Source organism: Parasteatoda tepidariorum, chromosome 11 (assembly GCF_982258835.1).
Source record: "Parasteatoda tepidariorum strain Cologne lab strain chromosome 11, Ptep-v5.0, whole genome shotgun sequence".
Classification (NCBI taxonomy): Eukaryota; Metazoa; Arthropoda; class Arachnida; order Araneae; family Theridiidae; genus Parasteatoda; species Parasteatoda tepidariorum.
The window spans coordinates 30,929,086-30,945,741 of NC_141765.1; the positions used below are offsets into that span (position 1 = coordinate 30,929,086).

The 16,656-nt window shown below is 26.9% G+C and overlaps 1 protein-coding gene across 1 annotated transcript in view; it reads right to left on the bottom strand.

Moving 5' to 3' along the window:
- Positions 1 to 1,095: 1,095 nt before the first annotated feature.
- LOC107457475 (uncharacterized) overlaps positions 1,096 to 16,656 on the bottom strand; it is a 28,469-nt gene continuing 12,908 nt past the window's right edge. Inside the window, exons 2-5 of the mRNA XM_016075640.4 lie at positions 6,533 to 6,592; positions 5,721 to 5,777; positions 2,800 to 2,897; positions 1,096 to 1,349 (exon numbers count right to left, since the gene is read on the bottom strand). Of these exons, the coding sequence (XP_015931126.1) occupies positions 2,816 to 2,897; positions 5,721 to 5,777; positions 6,533 to 6,592 (199 nt within the window). The 3' untranslated portion in view covers positions 1,096 to 1,349; positions 2,800 to 2,815. The remainder of the gene's footprint in view (positions 1,350 to 2,799; positions 2,898 to 5,720; positions 5,778 to 6,532; positions 6,593 to 16,656) is intronic.

The following is a 16,656-nucleotide window of genomic DNA, read 5'->3' on the forward strand; positions in this document are numbered from 1 at the left end:
TATGGTAAAATAAAGGGCAGTCTTTCATACCCTTAAAGTTTAAGGTAACGAACATTTTTTTCAGTATTTCCTCAGGGTTTACTTATTTATAAAAATAAATTGCGATCCAATTTATTTTAACAAATAATTTTCTGTCTGCAACAGTAGCTGAACCATTAATTATTTGTCTTTCTATAACAAAGCTTAAGAAGGTTACCAAATATTTCAATTCTATGAAAAATATCATGGTACACCTCTTCACTATCAGATTATTTAAGCTCACTTTAGAATTTATCACACTATTTGAACTGACTTTATAACATAGTATTTGAACTCACCTTACACTGTTAGAATTTTCATTCTAAAATTATGGTAAAATAAAGGGCAGTCTTTCATACCCTTAAAGTTTAAGGTAACGAACATTTTTTACAGTAACAGTATTGATACAGCTTTTAACTTGTATGGTTAAAAAATCATGAAACTATATGGTGTTTAAACCATTTACAACTGGCCTGGTATAGTTTTAAAAATGCGATAAAGAGAATTTAACCTGGCATTTGAGGTAGTTTATCAGCTTTATGGTGCTGCCATCTATACGTGAATGAGAGTATCATACTTTAAAAATTCCCAGGGTAATAAATTAGGGAATGCAGGGCACTGGAAACTCTTCATGTATTGAAGATAATTGAGGAAATATTGTGGTGTTTTTGAGATTGAAAGATTGACCCTTTCGGCTATAATATTAACCCAGCTTCAAGAACTATTGGCTTTATTAGGCTGGCCTAGTTTGTGGGATAAAACTTTGATTTTTTAACCATATTAGGTGAAAGCAGTTAATAAGCTGTTTTTCTCACAGTTAGCGTTTGAATACCATTTTATGTTATGGTTATTTGACTGTTTTGCTTGAATATGGTAAAATAACCATTTAAAAAATTTTTATTTACCCATTTATTCAAAGAAATTTCTAATAGTGTATTATTTATTTCACTAAAATAATTTATTGCAAAAGTGTTGTATTTTGATTTCTAAATGTTTTTTTTTTCTTTCTTGCTAGAATTACTATGAAAATTGTATTTAAATTTATGCATATGCAGTTGGAAAAAAACAATAAACAAATCATTTTAACACATTTATTTACATGTGACACAACACGTTAAACATAAATGCAGAGAAACTCTAACAGACACAAAAATAAATATATAATAAATTACAATAAATAATAAATAACTTATTAAAACACTCTTATCTTATAATAAATCTGTAACAGATGTTTTTTTGAGAATTCAAAAAAATTTACAAATATGAGGTGACACATTTTCTTTTTTCTTGTCTTCATTTATCTTTTATATTCTTCAAAGTTCTTTTAGAACCTAATAAATAAAATAAACATTGTCAAACACATTTTACACTTTTTAAGAAATAATGTAATATTTTTAATACATTTTCCAATATGTATTCATTTTCCAGTTTTAGTTGACAATTTGTATATTTAAACCTGCCCAACATAACGCTAAGCTGTTTAATTGATGTCAGTAAATCTATTTATTTAATACCGTTTATTTAATAACAACTCTCTCTGAATAATAAAAATGGGAGCTATTTTCGATACCTTTTTCTTGCTTTCGACCTCTTTTGGGGGGAATTTTGTCTTTGTCTTGCAAAATTTACTTTGGAATTTGTTATTTTCTTTTTGTTTTTTTTTGTTTTTTATTATTATTCCAACTCACTCAATTCCCCATTTCGTAATAAGTGTCAATATTTTTACCATATATTTTTCAGTTACTAGTGTTGTTCTAGTTTATTTTAGCACAGTTATAAGGATCATAACAGTCTCTGAACAGCTGTGTACCTTAAATGTTTTTATTTACAAGTCCATTTTTTCTTCTTAATTTTATAAGCTGACTATTCTGAAAAAAGATATTGTTTATTTATATATATATATATATATATATATATATATATATATATATATATATATATATATATATATATATATATATATATATATATATATATTTATAGTTTTAAATAAATTTCGCTTGCTAATTTTGAGTTATTGAAAACTTTCTTGATTGAAAACAAATAGCCATTAAAAGTAAAAGATTATTTGTTAATGGGTAACAATTATTGGAAATATACTCATTAAGAATATCCCAAAAATGCTTTGAAGTCTTTATGGCTCCATCTGTTAAAACGAATCGAGATGGTTAAAATTTCCCTTTTGGATGACGTTCGATAACGTTAGGGAAAATCTTGCAAACCATTCCCTTTCAGAATCTCTAAACAAAAGACGCGACAGAACTATTTTGCTTCATTCGTTTCATTCGTAACAAATTGGAAATAACAGTGGACTGTTACTTCCAATTTGCATATTTTTGAATTGAATGAAGTTTTAATCAAGTAACATCTTACCACTTTAGTTTTTTGGGATAATTTATCTAATATGCAATTGTGTTGAACATTAAAATGAATTGGTCAAGGTGAGACGTGATTAGTTCCTATCTCTTCGTAGTCAACAGTTATGGCGTAAAATATTTTCTGTAACTATTAAGTTACGAGCTACAGCTCTATACTTTTTAAGCTAACTGTGAGTAGTTTTCGTAAATTTCTTCAGCCGTTGCATAAATGAGATAAGAGCCTTTTCTTTTTATATAATAGGAACCTAAAAATTCGAAAAGTATCTAACAAACTCTAGATTGTTGATGCATATTGATTTTAATTCAAAATGGAAACTATACTGAATCAAACACCAAGATCTAGGCAAATGATCAAATATTTATCATTAAAGTATAAATAAAAAATTGTTTTATAATGCAATACCTTGTTGATATTCTAGTTAGTAATCTAAGTTCCTCATGATGGGCCTTCCAATCCGTTTCTTCAAAATGTCAATAAAGTTTCTTGGAAACTCTAAATGACTAAAATATAAACCAAAAGAATAAGTTTTCATACAATATTTTAAATTAAAAAAAATTATTTTAAATAAAAGTTATTTAGAATACGTCAGCAGGATGGTTCAAAAATTTATGTCAAATATACAGGGTTATTCATAATTCCTTCCGCCTGTAAACGCCATTTTTCTTCATTACAACTGGCTTCAGTGGTACATGTTACTGCCGGCAACTGCTTAAATTAAAACTTGAAGACTTTCGGAATAATTTCATATGTTTTTTTTGCCATATTCGTCTTCGTGTTTTTACTATAGCGCTTCGAAACCCCAGAGGGAATTACGAATAACCCTGTATAAAATCAGGTAAAGGGGACGTAAATAAGCAAGCTAATAGAGAGTGCTGTTGCCTACTAATCTTACTTGTTTGCCATATTAATAATGCTTACTTTCAATCAGCTGTTGGAAATAGTAAATGATTGTCATTTGATTTTAAGCATTTTGATTGTTAGCTATCGTAAAGTGTTCATAAATCATTGAGTTTCTTTTTTTTAACTAAAATTTTTGCTTATGATTAGTGCTGCCTAATGTGCTAGCGTTTTAATGCTGCATTTTCTCATCATCCTTCTTATACAAATTCAAACAGTTTGCAATTCAATTATAATAAAATACAGTTTAAAACAGCTGCTCGAAGCAGTGATTACCTACAGGAACACAAGATTCACAGCGGTGCATGAATTGCTGCACATTAGTAAGCAACAGTGCTCTCTATTGGCTAAAAGCGATATTTCTGCACACATACTTCTTTATGAAATATGCTTATTTAGAATCCCTTTACATGCCTTTACATTTCTGATTTGTGTTTTTAGAACCACCCTGTATATTAAAGTATACATTAATAACTTAATTAAAAAATATAATATTAATTCATTAAGTTTATAAATAAAATTAATTTACTTTTATTTTAATGAACTTAGTAATTTAAATTTAGTTAAACTTAAGAAAGTGATCTACAATAGTAATTGACTTTATGTTGCCAAGTATTTCTCAAAATATTTATTTTAAAATCTCAATAAAAGTCCGAAAGATGTAATTGTCAACTTAGAATTTATTTATGCTAATAAAACAAGTTTAAATTAAAAATTTCAAGCAAATTAATAAGTACTTAATTTAAATATTTTATACATATTTTGCTTAAAAAATTTTTATGCAAAATAATTTTCAAAATTTTAATATAATTTTTTAAAGATTCTATAATTTACAAGCCCTTTTCCAAACTTCTTTCATAATTGTTATTGCAGTTTGACTCAAAAAAATATCCTCTCTTCTTGTCTCTTGTACAAACACTTTAGTGAAAAATGAATAAAAATTCAACACCAAGATTTAAAATTTGCATTGAAATGAAGGCTTGTAAATATATTAGTCGCGCATTTCACTTAAACATACTGTCATGCAAATATATTCTACATAATATGAGAAATTTCCTAAAAATTCACCTCTGAACAAACAGTATCCCGAGTGTGGGTATTTGTTAATTAAATGCATAACAATGCAACTTAAATATCTCTTACAGAATAGAAGTTCTATTATTAGTTAAACTCTGGTAGAATTATGAATAAACTTATGTCAATTTTGCATCCAATCCTGGAAAATTGTTTACCGTTTTGTCCTTTGAATAAATTATTCATGTCTTTTGAATATACAGGTGACAAAGATTCATTGAATGCCTCTTTCACTTGTTTATCGAATGGTAAAGTGCTTTAAGCTATTAACAATTTTTCCACAACATACGATACCATAATTGACGTTAAAAGTGTCTCGGTGCAATATGATTGATGTATTTCAAATAATATTAACGATTAATGATTGTTTCCGTCGATAGTGTCAACAGCGTTATAATATTGAAGATCTTAATTTAGCTGAAGATAAATTATTCAAAATTGTTCTTCTTCAAATGTCATTGACAAACATTTAGACATGATAAAAGAATATAAAAAAAAATCTGCATATTTCTTGTATCTGTATAAGAAAGTGCTTCAGGGAATAAAATTAGTTTAACAAATTATATTTTGTGAATGTTTTTTTATTCAAAATTCTTGTTGATTATTTTAATGGATTCATTTCGAATGAACCAAATTGCATGAAATAGTATTGGTTGAGTTTATTATTTTTACTTTAACATGATTTGTCGGAAGCATCATTGTTATAATGCACCATTGCATATAATATTTTAGATAACATAAATTGGATTAGTAACAAAATTTGTTTCATAAATTTATTTAACATACTTTAAATTTATATCTATTGAGGCACATAAAAAATTATTTGCGATTAGTGAAGCTTGATATGTCATTTTAAATATTATATTGGAAAAATCAGTTTAACTTTGAACCACAGTATCATCAAATATTTAAAGTACCTTATTGTGTTGTAAATTAAAATAATGATATATGCATGTAATGTATCCATTTAATGTTGCAATGTTTGTAAATTAAAATGGTTTAATGGTTCAACAGTGTAAAGTGATTAAATTAAAATTATATTATGGTCTAATCGAGTAGTTATCGCACAGTATTATAAAACTGAAAAATATTTGCATGAAAATAAAAACAAAAACATAATTCATTACTTATAACTCCGTTTCAGAAAGTATAGCTATAGCTTTAAATTTATATTCTATTTTATGTACCTTTTCTCAAAAGTAATATCAAAATTTAATGAAATAACTTCAAAGAAATAAATTATTTTTTGATCTCTCAATTACGCTAATATCATTTTTTTAAATGTAATTTTCTTATATTAATAACATTTACTAAATATTTTCAACTAGTGCAGAGAATATTAAATATCTTACTTAACATCTTTTTCATCTAAAGTCTCATATTCTGTATTTTCATTCGTATCGATTTTCCTGTGGAGCAGAAAGTGAAATTTCATTAGGAAAAATACATTTAAAGGAAAGCATTAATATAATTATTTTTTTCTAAATAGGGCATTTGTGTGAAATATCGTGATGTTTTGAGGATTCTATCTAATAAGAAATGTCTAAATGAAAGATTCCTCTCCATATCTCTAATTTAACTCGAGAGATGTGTTTATAACTTGATTTTGAAATGAAATTATTACGCATAAAAGCAATGAAACGAAGTTTTTTTTTCAAGTTCAAATTAATCGAATGATTCCTTCAAAAATAATATTTTCATGAGATATTTTTCAACAAATATTTTAGGCGAAACAGTCAAGTAAACCTTAACATATTGATTTTAAAAAAAATTCTGTAAATATGCTGGTAATACACTGTAAAACATTTCAGATCAAATTACAGTTAAAAGTACCGGTGCTAGTACTTTTTACAGTAAAATAAATTCTTACCGGAGCATGTTACGGAACAAAAAATTTAATATACCGTAATTTTTATAGTATTAATTACCGTAAAATTACAGAATCACTCTTATTAAATAAATATTCCTGTGAAATTTATGGTGTAATATTTTTTACGGTAAAAATGGATTTTACGATGATGCACTCAGAGTGCCAGTACTTTATACCGCAATTTAATCTGGATTTTTTACAGTTATTATGAAAGTTATATTAATAACTATGTATAATATCAGTACTTCAATTTTAATTACAATTTAAATCAATTTGACAATATTTTGTACTTACCCAAAAAGCTTTTGCCTCAGTTCTTCTAAGTTCTCTACTTCTGTTTCCAAAGACCTGCTTCTGAAAAAAGAAGCATATTTTAAGAATATTTTTAATTTATTAATTTTAAACTTTTGAATGAAAGAAAGCACAGAGAATCTTTATTATTATTCATTTGGGATATTTGTCAACTTCTTTATTTATAAATATGGATACAAAAATACGTTACAAGGGCGATAAAAAATTAACTATTAATATTACACAGAAAATACAAAATTAAATTAAGAGTTCAACTAGTCGATCCCTTTCCTACATAATCACCAAGCCTATTCTGGTATTTATCAGAGCGCAGAACCAACTTGTTCAACCCTCTTTGGTAAATATGCCATGTCTTATCATCGATCCAGTTCTCGGCAGCTATTTTTTACAGCTTTGTCTGAAAAAACCTTGTTCCATATAAGCTTTTTTTTCAATTTCGGAAACAGAAAATAGTCATTGAATGTCCTATCTGGGCCTTATAAAGTTTTGTAACAATGATTAAGTCTTACTCGTACTGTGATATCTGGCATTATCATGCAAGAAGATGACACCTTCGCTCAACGTGCCAAGGCATTTTTTGCCTATAAGAAAAGAATTATTTCTAAAACTTCTACAAAGACTGCTTTCCTAGACATCTTACCAAAACAGTGACTCTGACGCGTCTCCACACTGGCATTAGATATTCATACTACGGTTGACAGACAATTACTGCCACCTGTTTTTCATCTGGGGAAATATACTCGCTTCACAATAATTATTTTTTAAATACTCTTGCTTGTAACTTAGTTTTTGCATTGAGAAAATAAGTATGGTATAAGAAAATAAATTACCAGAGTATGATAAAATTGGTTGTGCTTCTGGTTCTATAGGATCACTGAAAAGCTCAATAATTTTTACCGAAACCTTTTGGTAGCGATGTTGGTAAAATTTAAAATAAAATATAGTTTCATAATACGTAATAAAATTTAGCAAATGTGATAAGATTTAGTCAATTATCCTCATTTTTTATTTTTTACAGAAATGTCATTACCATTCAGTACAAATATTTTTTCCCGAGTTTTTTTCTGCGTGAGGGGATCCACCTATGAATTCATTTTTCCTACGATCTTATTTTTCTCACGAGTATTTGGACAAAACATATTATATACACCTAGTTTAATTGTTTCTAAATAATCAATTAGATAAAATTAACTATATTGCTACCGAAATACATTTGTACGGCAGAAATACATACATATCATTTTCGAATTATCCCGAAAATGGAAGAATGAAAAACCAATCGAAGGAAAATAAAATGATGCAGAAATGTACCATTTGCTACAATCTTCTTCGGAAAACTAGATTTTTCTCTATAAGCTTCAACATTATAATGTTTGACAACATGTGACACTCCTAACAGAATAAAATGATGTTTTCGAAACAACCATCATTTGTGACAACAAAGTGGCACAGTCTAAGGACAAAATCAGCAAATATTTTTGCTCATTATTAGACGCATCTTAAACTTCTAAAGAAAAAGTAAACCACAGATTAAGAAATATTTTACAACTTAACTGTTAGTCGCTCAATAATACCAAAAAATGCCTCTGAAATAAAAATATTTCTACAAAAATATGTGCAAAAATAGTTTTCTTTGAATAAAGTTTACTGTCAGAAAAATGAAAAAAAGGACAAAATTTGGCTCGCAACATTCAACTGCAAGTTAGTTTCTGTTGCTGCACTTTTTTTGTAAATTGAAATTCCCTATTGAATTATTTCGATGCATTTGTTGAAAAACTTCAATATATTGCTCAAAATCCTTCTGTTTTAAAGCTGTTTCTAAAGTGGCAATAACAAGGACAAACTCGCATTTTACCTTTTGATACTTTCTACCAAAGAGCGTTACAGGTTAAATGTTGCCATTTATGTTTTGTAAGTGCTAGATAAGAAAAGAAGAATGTCTTTGAAAGAATAGAACTCGGTGGATTTGAGAAAAGAAGACAATTACTTCGAAATCTAAATCATTTTTGTCATCCACAAGTTGGAAGAATCAAGACATAAATTTGTACAATATAGCCTACATTTCATTCACTAGTTGATCAAATTTGTGTTTAAATAATATAAACATGAAACATCTTAATTTTTAACAACGTAAAATGTCGTGAAATCTATTTTATTTAGATCAAGTTAGTATACTGTTAAAATTTGCATTCTAAATTCACTGTATAATAACTGGCTGTGGTCTGTTAAGTTTACGATTAATTTTATGAACTGACAATAGATTCGATTAACAACTTTGAATACAAAATTATACGATTTCGTAACCATTTACAACTAGCGTTTTTTTAAACAGTAAAATTGAAACTTAACTGGACATTGGAATTGGGTTATGTAAGGTTTTTGATATGTAATGGACTTTAAGTGAAGTTGTGATTGAGTTGTGTTTTGTCAAATGAATCGTGGAATGTATCCTGATTAGCTAATATAGTACTGCCATTTTTCGTGATAAATAGGAAAGGTGCTTTCATCTATATCTGAATGAGAGGTACATATTCCCATAGTTCAGGGTCAACAAAAGGGAATTGCGGGACACTGGAAACTCCTCATGTGTTGAAGGAATGGAAAAAATATTGTGGTGTCAATGCTGGGATTCAAACCCCCATTCAGCGGTGATAAGATCGTCAGATTAAGGCTCTCAGCTCTTGTACCCAGCTACAAGGAACTAAGCGGTGAACGTGAGCGTGAATTAACGTGAATTATGGTTCTTAACCATCAAAGACAGAAAATAACAAACGTTCTGTTGTAATTTTTTGCTAGATTTATTTCAGTACTAATTAGTTTATATGTTGCAAACATTTGAATAAATTCTACTGCTCAAAAATTTTTCTCTGATTTTTACATTAATTTAAATGTTGATTGTGTTTTGGCTTTTTAAAAATTTATTTTACATTTTGTAAATTTGTCAACTTCGTTATATAAAACAAAAAAAGTACTTTATGCAGATTTTTTCGATGAAATTCCAGTTAATTTCGTGCCATTTAATACTAATATACAAACTTTCATTGAAATATTACTTGGAATTAATTACAATGAATTACAATGTCTGATTAGTAAAACAAATATCAGTAGTAATCATTTAAAAAAAACACATTAAAATATATGATTCACTAATAATTTCGAATATCATTTAGACACATTTTAATAATTAGAAAAAAAATGTATGACATATTTTTAAACTATGTCCATAAGTTTTAAAATAAGTAATGTTGCATCTTGGAACTTTATGTTTATAAATAGAATTTACTTGCCTACTTTCACAATCTTTAGATCACGCTTAAATATTTCTAGAAAAAGTATTCACAGGAGTAGTTATCAGAATTTTTATTCATATATTATTTAGAAATAATTCTTACTCATATAATGCCATATTTGTAGCATTTTAAGCTCGTAATATCAATCCTTTTATTTTTTTCTATATGTTTTAGGTTAAATGCAATTTCAAAAAATTCTACTTTTTAAGGAAACATTTAAAGCACATTTTTTTTTAAATTATTCAACTTTAAAGATTAACAGTTATAATACTTCTGACTTAGATAAAGCATATAAATTTAAAATGATATAAATACTTATTCTAATTCAAGAGTGCTTTCGAATTAAAAAATAGGAAAATATAAATCTAATCTGATCAATTATTTTACGTTTACCAAGAAAAAAATCTACATAACTAAAGCAAATTACTTATAATTGTAAACTATCCGTATAATTTTAACTATTTATCCAATTTTACAACAGTAATATCATTCGCATCAAATATACATTTCCATCTGCGCAGACAGAAATTGCCAAATCCGAATAGGAAAAAAAGTTTACTTTTATTTGGCCTTTTCTAAGATTAAGTTTTTTACCCTCATAGCAGCATAATGTTTATTATTAACTGAAATTTCTTTTCTTAAAATCAATATATTAGCAAAAAAAACAATAAATTAAAAAAATTAAAAATTTCGAAAATTGTGGCCCTTTACTTTAATGTAATGAAAGACTCGTTTCTATATCAGATAATAGAATATTTTTAAAGCATACGCGAAGATCAAGGTGGGAGAACTATTTATGTACATTTTCACAAAAATAACTATTGCATGACCATCTGTAGCATTTTGAGGAGTACTATACTGAGAAAAGAGGTAAGGTCAAAACTATCAGAATATGGTAAAATTGGCGGTGTTTCTGGCGCTTTGGGAATGCTCGGCAATTCTGCGGAAGCACCTTGATAAGGATTTTGGAAAAATTAAGAATAAAATATGGTTTCATAATATATGATAAATTTCGGTAACTGTGGTAATATTTAGTAGTTCCATCATGATATCTTAGAGCAGGGCATCATAACCATTTATTCGGTTTATTTAAGTCTCCAGTCTCGCATTTTGCTCTAAATGTGCGGTAATAAAACTGTAGTTTTGAAAACCATAACTTCCGGTATACCGTCACCATATGAATGGAAAAATTACCAAATGAATGGTTTAAATACCATATATTTTCGTTTTCTTAACTAGAATTATGGGGATTTTTTTACCAGAAATGTCATTACCATACAGAGTGATAATTTTGTCAAATTTTTTTTCTCTGTGTTAGCTTTCACAAATCAATGCGATAAAAATCGGTTCTCCCCGAGAGTTATTACGCAATGAAAATGGAATATACAATGAAAAAACTCTTCCTTTAAGAGCGTTATCGTTTTTCTCCCAATCAGCTTTTAGGGACATAAACCATTCTTTCCTTTGTGACCTTCACATGTTTCATTTATTATTTTTCTATTCATATATTATTTTCATATATTATTTTCATACATTATTTTCATATATTATTTTCATACATTATTTTCATATTATTTTCATTTATTATTGTTCATATTATTCACATCAAAATAATATTTTTTATATTACAACTGTTTAAAAATACCATTCGCTTAGTAATTATTTCTACTTAAAAAGTCACTTTAATATTCCATTAAAATAAGTTAAAAACATTTTACTTTTTCCTCCTCATTACAAAAATATGAAGATATTACTCTTACGTAAATGTCTACATTCAGTTAAAAAATACCGCAACCATTTAATAACACTTAAATCAAATTATGAATATTATTTTAAATAAGGCAAAACGTAAAATGAGAACTATTTTTTTCTTTATAATGAGCATTATATAAAAGAAATTTAAAGCATTCTAAATTTCATTTTATTTATGAACCTATTAAGTGAATATCTACCGACGTATGCAAAAAGTTTATAAAAATGAATGTTTACTTTCTTTATTATATCCTTCGATGCCAACGATAGTATTATTAGATTATCAAAACCCACGAGTTGTCGGTTTGCTTAAAGTTTCGAAAACAACGAGATCGATGGCTTGTTACCTTAATTCTATTTCGCAATACATTCAATTTTTTCGCGTACTTAAATATTGTTCTTACTACGCGTTAACCCATTAATATTAATTTTAATAATATATTTTTATATAGCAATGATTCTCATAATTTATTCCGTCAAAATAGATTTCTTTTGGCTATTAACTTTTTAGTTTGAAGAAGGAAAATAATGTTTTATTTTACTTTAAGAAGTAGTTGCATTTTAAATTATATAATGTGTGTATAATAAATATTTTTAGATACAGTAAACATTAAAATACAATTTATTTTAATTCAGTAGCCGCAGTTGTAGTTTGCGTTTGATTTACTTTTTCTGCATTGAATATTTTTCCATGAATTTGAACAGAAACCAAAAATGAATTTATGATATTGAATACTAATTGGAAATCAACATTGGAACATGAAGGATGAAAATGAGAATATTTTTACTCTGAAAACATTAAGCTAATTTTTCCTAAAATAGCTAAGTTAGCAACAAAAAAGAATAATTTATAATAAGGGTTATTATTTTACATTCACTTAACTTCACTGTAAAATATTCCGGATCAAATTACGTTAGAAATTACCTGCATTTTGGGTGAATGAATTTATTTTCAAAACTACTACGCTATTTACTTTCTCAGAAAGCAAATAATTACTCATAAACGAATATATTCCTATTGATTATATAAGAATAATGGTCGCGGGGGATCACTATGTGTTTTTATTTTATTTAACAATATATCTAACAATCAAACTATTTCTAACTCATTTTTTGTTCAATATCATTGCAAAAATCTTTTCTGTAGGTCCCACTTTTATCACACGTTTAGAAAGTATTTCTCTAGATGCTATTCAAATGATGTTATTTAATAATAAATTAATTAAAGCTTGCATTTCCAACGACTGATTTAATTACTTCGTAAAAGCTTACATTTTCAATTTCTTTGTTCTTAATCCAATAGTCGTAATAAAAAATAACTGCATAGTTTATTAGCTTTTTTGTAGCGAATGGTACATCCAAATCGCCTAAGCAATTGATTTTTGAAGGAAGCGTTAAAATTTCTCTGTTTTCATTTTAATGCTTTCCTCGATAATTTTTACACTTAATTTATTATTGTTTCCTTTTTTTCCTATTTCAATTTGTCAAAAAAATTTAACAATCAATCCAAATAATTATACTGAAATTCAATTCGTTATTAACTTTCAATTCAGCTTACTCATCGAATCCATTTAACGGAGATAGTCGCGGAAATCATTTCTTATCGTTGCGGCAATTGTTTCGTGTTGGAGCGGAGGCCGTCTGTTATGACCATTTCCAGCCATTTCAACCACACTGTAAAAAATTCCGATATCAAATTCCGGTATAAAATACTGGAACTTTGGATGCATCATTCGTAAAATTTATTTTACTTCAAGATCCATTTTTACCGTAAAATACATTTTCAGCGTAAAATATTATACTGTAAATTTTACAGTAATATTTATTTAATTAGAGTGATTTTACGGTAACTATTGCTGTAAACATTACGGTACATCAGATTACGATATATTAAACAATATTAATTACGATATCTAAAAATTACCTTCATCCTGAGTACCGGTAATTTTACAGTGATTTTATCCAGAATTTTTTACAGTGCATCCGACTCGATCACCTTAAAATTTGTACTGCTTGCTAAAAAAATAAATAAATAAAAAATTCCAGGGAGCTTTTGTTATTTTTTTTGTAAAAGAATTACTTCACAGAAAATGATAACCATTAAAAGTAGAGAGGTTAATTTTAATTTTAAAAAGATTATATAAAAACAACAAACAGAGGAAATTATAAATTTGATTGATTGTATCTATAAGATGGGGCTGTAAAGGTTCTTATTAATAGCCTATAACCACTTTTTTATATCTAGACACCACTTCTACTGTTGAGTCGGGAAGAAAATTCCAGACTCTAGTTGTCATCCAGTGTATAAGAATTCTTAAAATTATCAGGAGTATTCGATAAAAAAATCTTCATCGTAAGATAATTAAATTCATTTAAAGAGCCTAAAACGTAATCAAGTTATTCGACAAATAAAAACTAAACAAATGACTAATAACCTCTAAATGTACCAAGTTAATAATCATTTAATTTTGAAATGTTATTAAAGAAATGCATATTAATGATGAAATTACTATTAAACAAATAATTATTATTCAACAAAGATTATAGATAGGATAATCAATATGTAGTGTAGATAACACTTTGTGTATGGCTCTTTTTTTTTTCTTTTTTGAAATCAACAGAAATGAAGAAGCAAATAATAGGAAGAGATTTACTTGAAAATGAGATAACGAGCATTTCGAAGATTTTTAATACATTGTTTTTCTTATTTATTTAAGAATATTTCCTTGATAAAAATAATGATATAAGAACTCTTTCTTGATAAATATTCTATCAAAAGTGAAATTTCCTGTTTCTCATCCGGTTTCATTTATACGGATGTATGTATCTATCATAATGATTTGAGTTTTTAATGTGCTTTAATTTTTGAAAAAATAATAAAATGAAACCCAAGAGTACTTCGACTATAATAAATTTCTTTGACTTCATTACGTGAATCATATTATTTTAAAGATATTTATAAAATATATAGTTATTTTAAAGATATATCAAGTACGGATAATTTCGTTTCACAAAATAAATAGATGGGATTTTTCAAAATAAGAAACATTGAGTTTCTTATCCCAACTGAAAGATTGCTATAATGTGCAAGACTTCGTCAGTGATGTGAACTTTTTCTGTATTGAACTTTCAAGACATCTTGCTAAACTTTTACTTAAAATAATAATTTGTTAGAACTATGAGATCATTTACATACACGAAAAATAATAATAACACATTTATGTACGGAGAAACTATTCTGATAAAATTACGCATTGCATGGTAATGACATTTCAGGAAAAGTAATCTATAATTCTGGTTAATGAAACCAAAATATACGGTTTTTAAGCAATTTATTTAGCAGTTTTTCCATTCATATGGCAATAGTTTACCAGAAATTCTGATTTTCAAAATTATAATTCCTGCTACTACACATTTAGAAAAAAATGCAAAACTGAAAAGTGAGATTAATCGATTGAATGGTTTTTATGCCATGCTCCAAGGTAACGTGAAAAATTACGAATTTTTACCACATTTATCAAACTTTATCAGACATACAAAAACATATTTCATTATTAATTTTACCAATATCATTACCTTTTGGTAAAAATTACCGAGATTTTTGTTGTTCCTATAGAACCAAACAGGCGATAAATGTTACCATATTCTGGTAGTTTTGGCCATACTTTTCTTTTCTCGATCTAACATAAACTATTCATAAAATATATATTTTTTTAAATCATTCTTATCTTGAAATGGTTGGTAGTGCACATCATTTTTAACAAATTTTAAAATTAATGAAGTTATAGAAAATAAACCGAAACAAAAATAATTAAAGAAATAATTGTTAGAAAGATTTTATTTCTAATAATCTAAAACCCCTCATTCACCCAAAAGCTTAATAATTATCATTTGCTTCCTGGAAATTTAGTTTTATCAATCTCTATTACTTGCACTAAAAATATATTATGCTTATACTTGTACCCTTTAGTTATTACTTTTCAAAATATATGTTTCATTTTCGCTTTCATTCTTTCCGATACTTTTGCTTTAATCATTTGTAACGTTTTTAAAGAATTTATTTTCCTTCATTCACCTAAAGATTACTAATTAACATTTGCTTCTTGGAAATTTAATATATCAATCTCCTTGTATCACTTTAACTGAAAACATATTATTGAACTAGAATCATTTCTAACTAACGTGTTACTTATCTTACCTTAAAATCAACTACTTAAAAAAATTTAAAGAAAATGTCTCATTTATATTTTATCTAATCTACGTTTATTAGTAATGAAATTGAGGCAGGGGCTCACATATCCTGAGTGCCCGATCTCAACCAAATATTCATTAAAAGTTAATCTGTATTTTTAAATCCGAAATTCTTATTATTTAGAAACTTTTCGTTTCGTATGTCATAAAAGTTTTAGGCATTTGCAGACCACTGATTTAAGATATTTCATCCAGCAATCAGCTACACGTATGTATAACAAAAGCTCTCTGATTTCTAACATTATTTTAGATGTTACTTTCAAAATATAATGGATTTTTAAAATCAAGTATTGCTTACTTCATTTTCTCACACTGAGATAAACAGTATAGTCAAAAGTAGCAGAAAACGGTAAAATATACCATGTTTCTGGCTCTATGGGAACACCAAAAAGCTTTGTAATTTTTACCGAATCGTTTTGGTAATAATTTTTGCTAAATTAACCATAAAATATATTATGTGATAAATTTTGATAATTGTGGTGACATTTGGTAATTTTATCATAATTCCTTAGAGCATGGATTAAAAAACCACTTTTTCAGTTACATCTATTTCTCAGTTCCGTATTTTTTTTTTTTTTTGCTGAATATTTGGTTATGAAAACTATAATTTTGAAAACCAGAATTTCCGATAAACCGTTACTATGTGAACGGAAAAATTGTTAAATGAATGGTTTGTAAATGCCATATATTTTAATTTTATTGCCATACTTACAGGGATTTTTTACCAAAAATGTCATTACCGAATATTGTAATTTAACCAGAATTTTTTTCTATGTGCATTATGATTACATTGTTTAATCACATTGCTCTCAA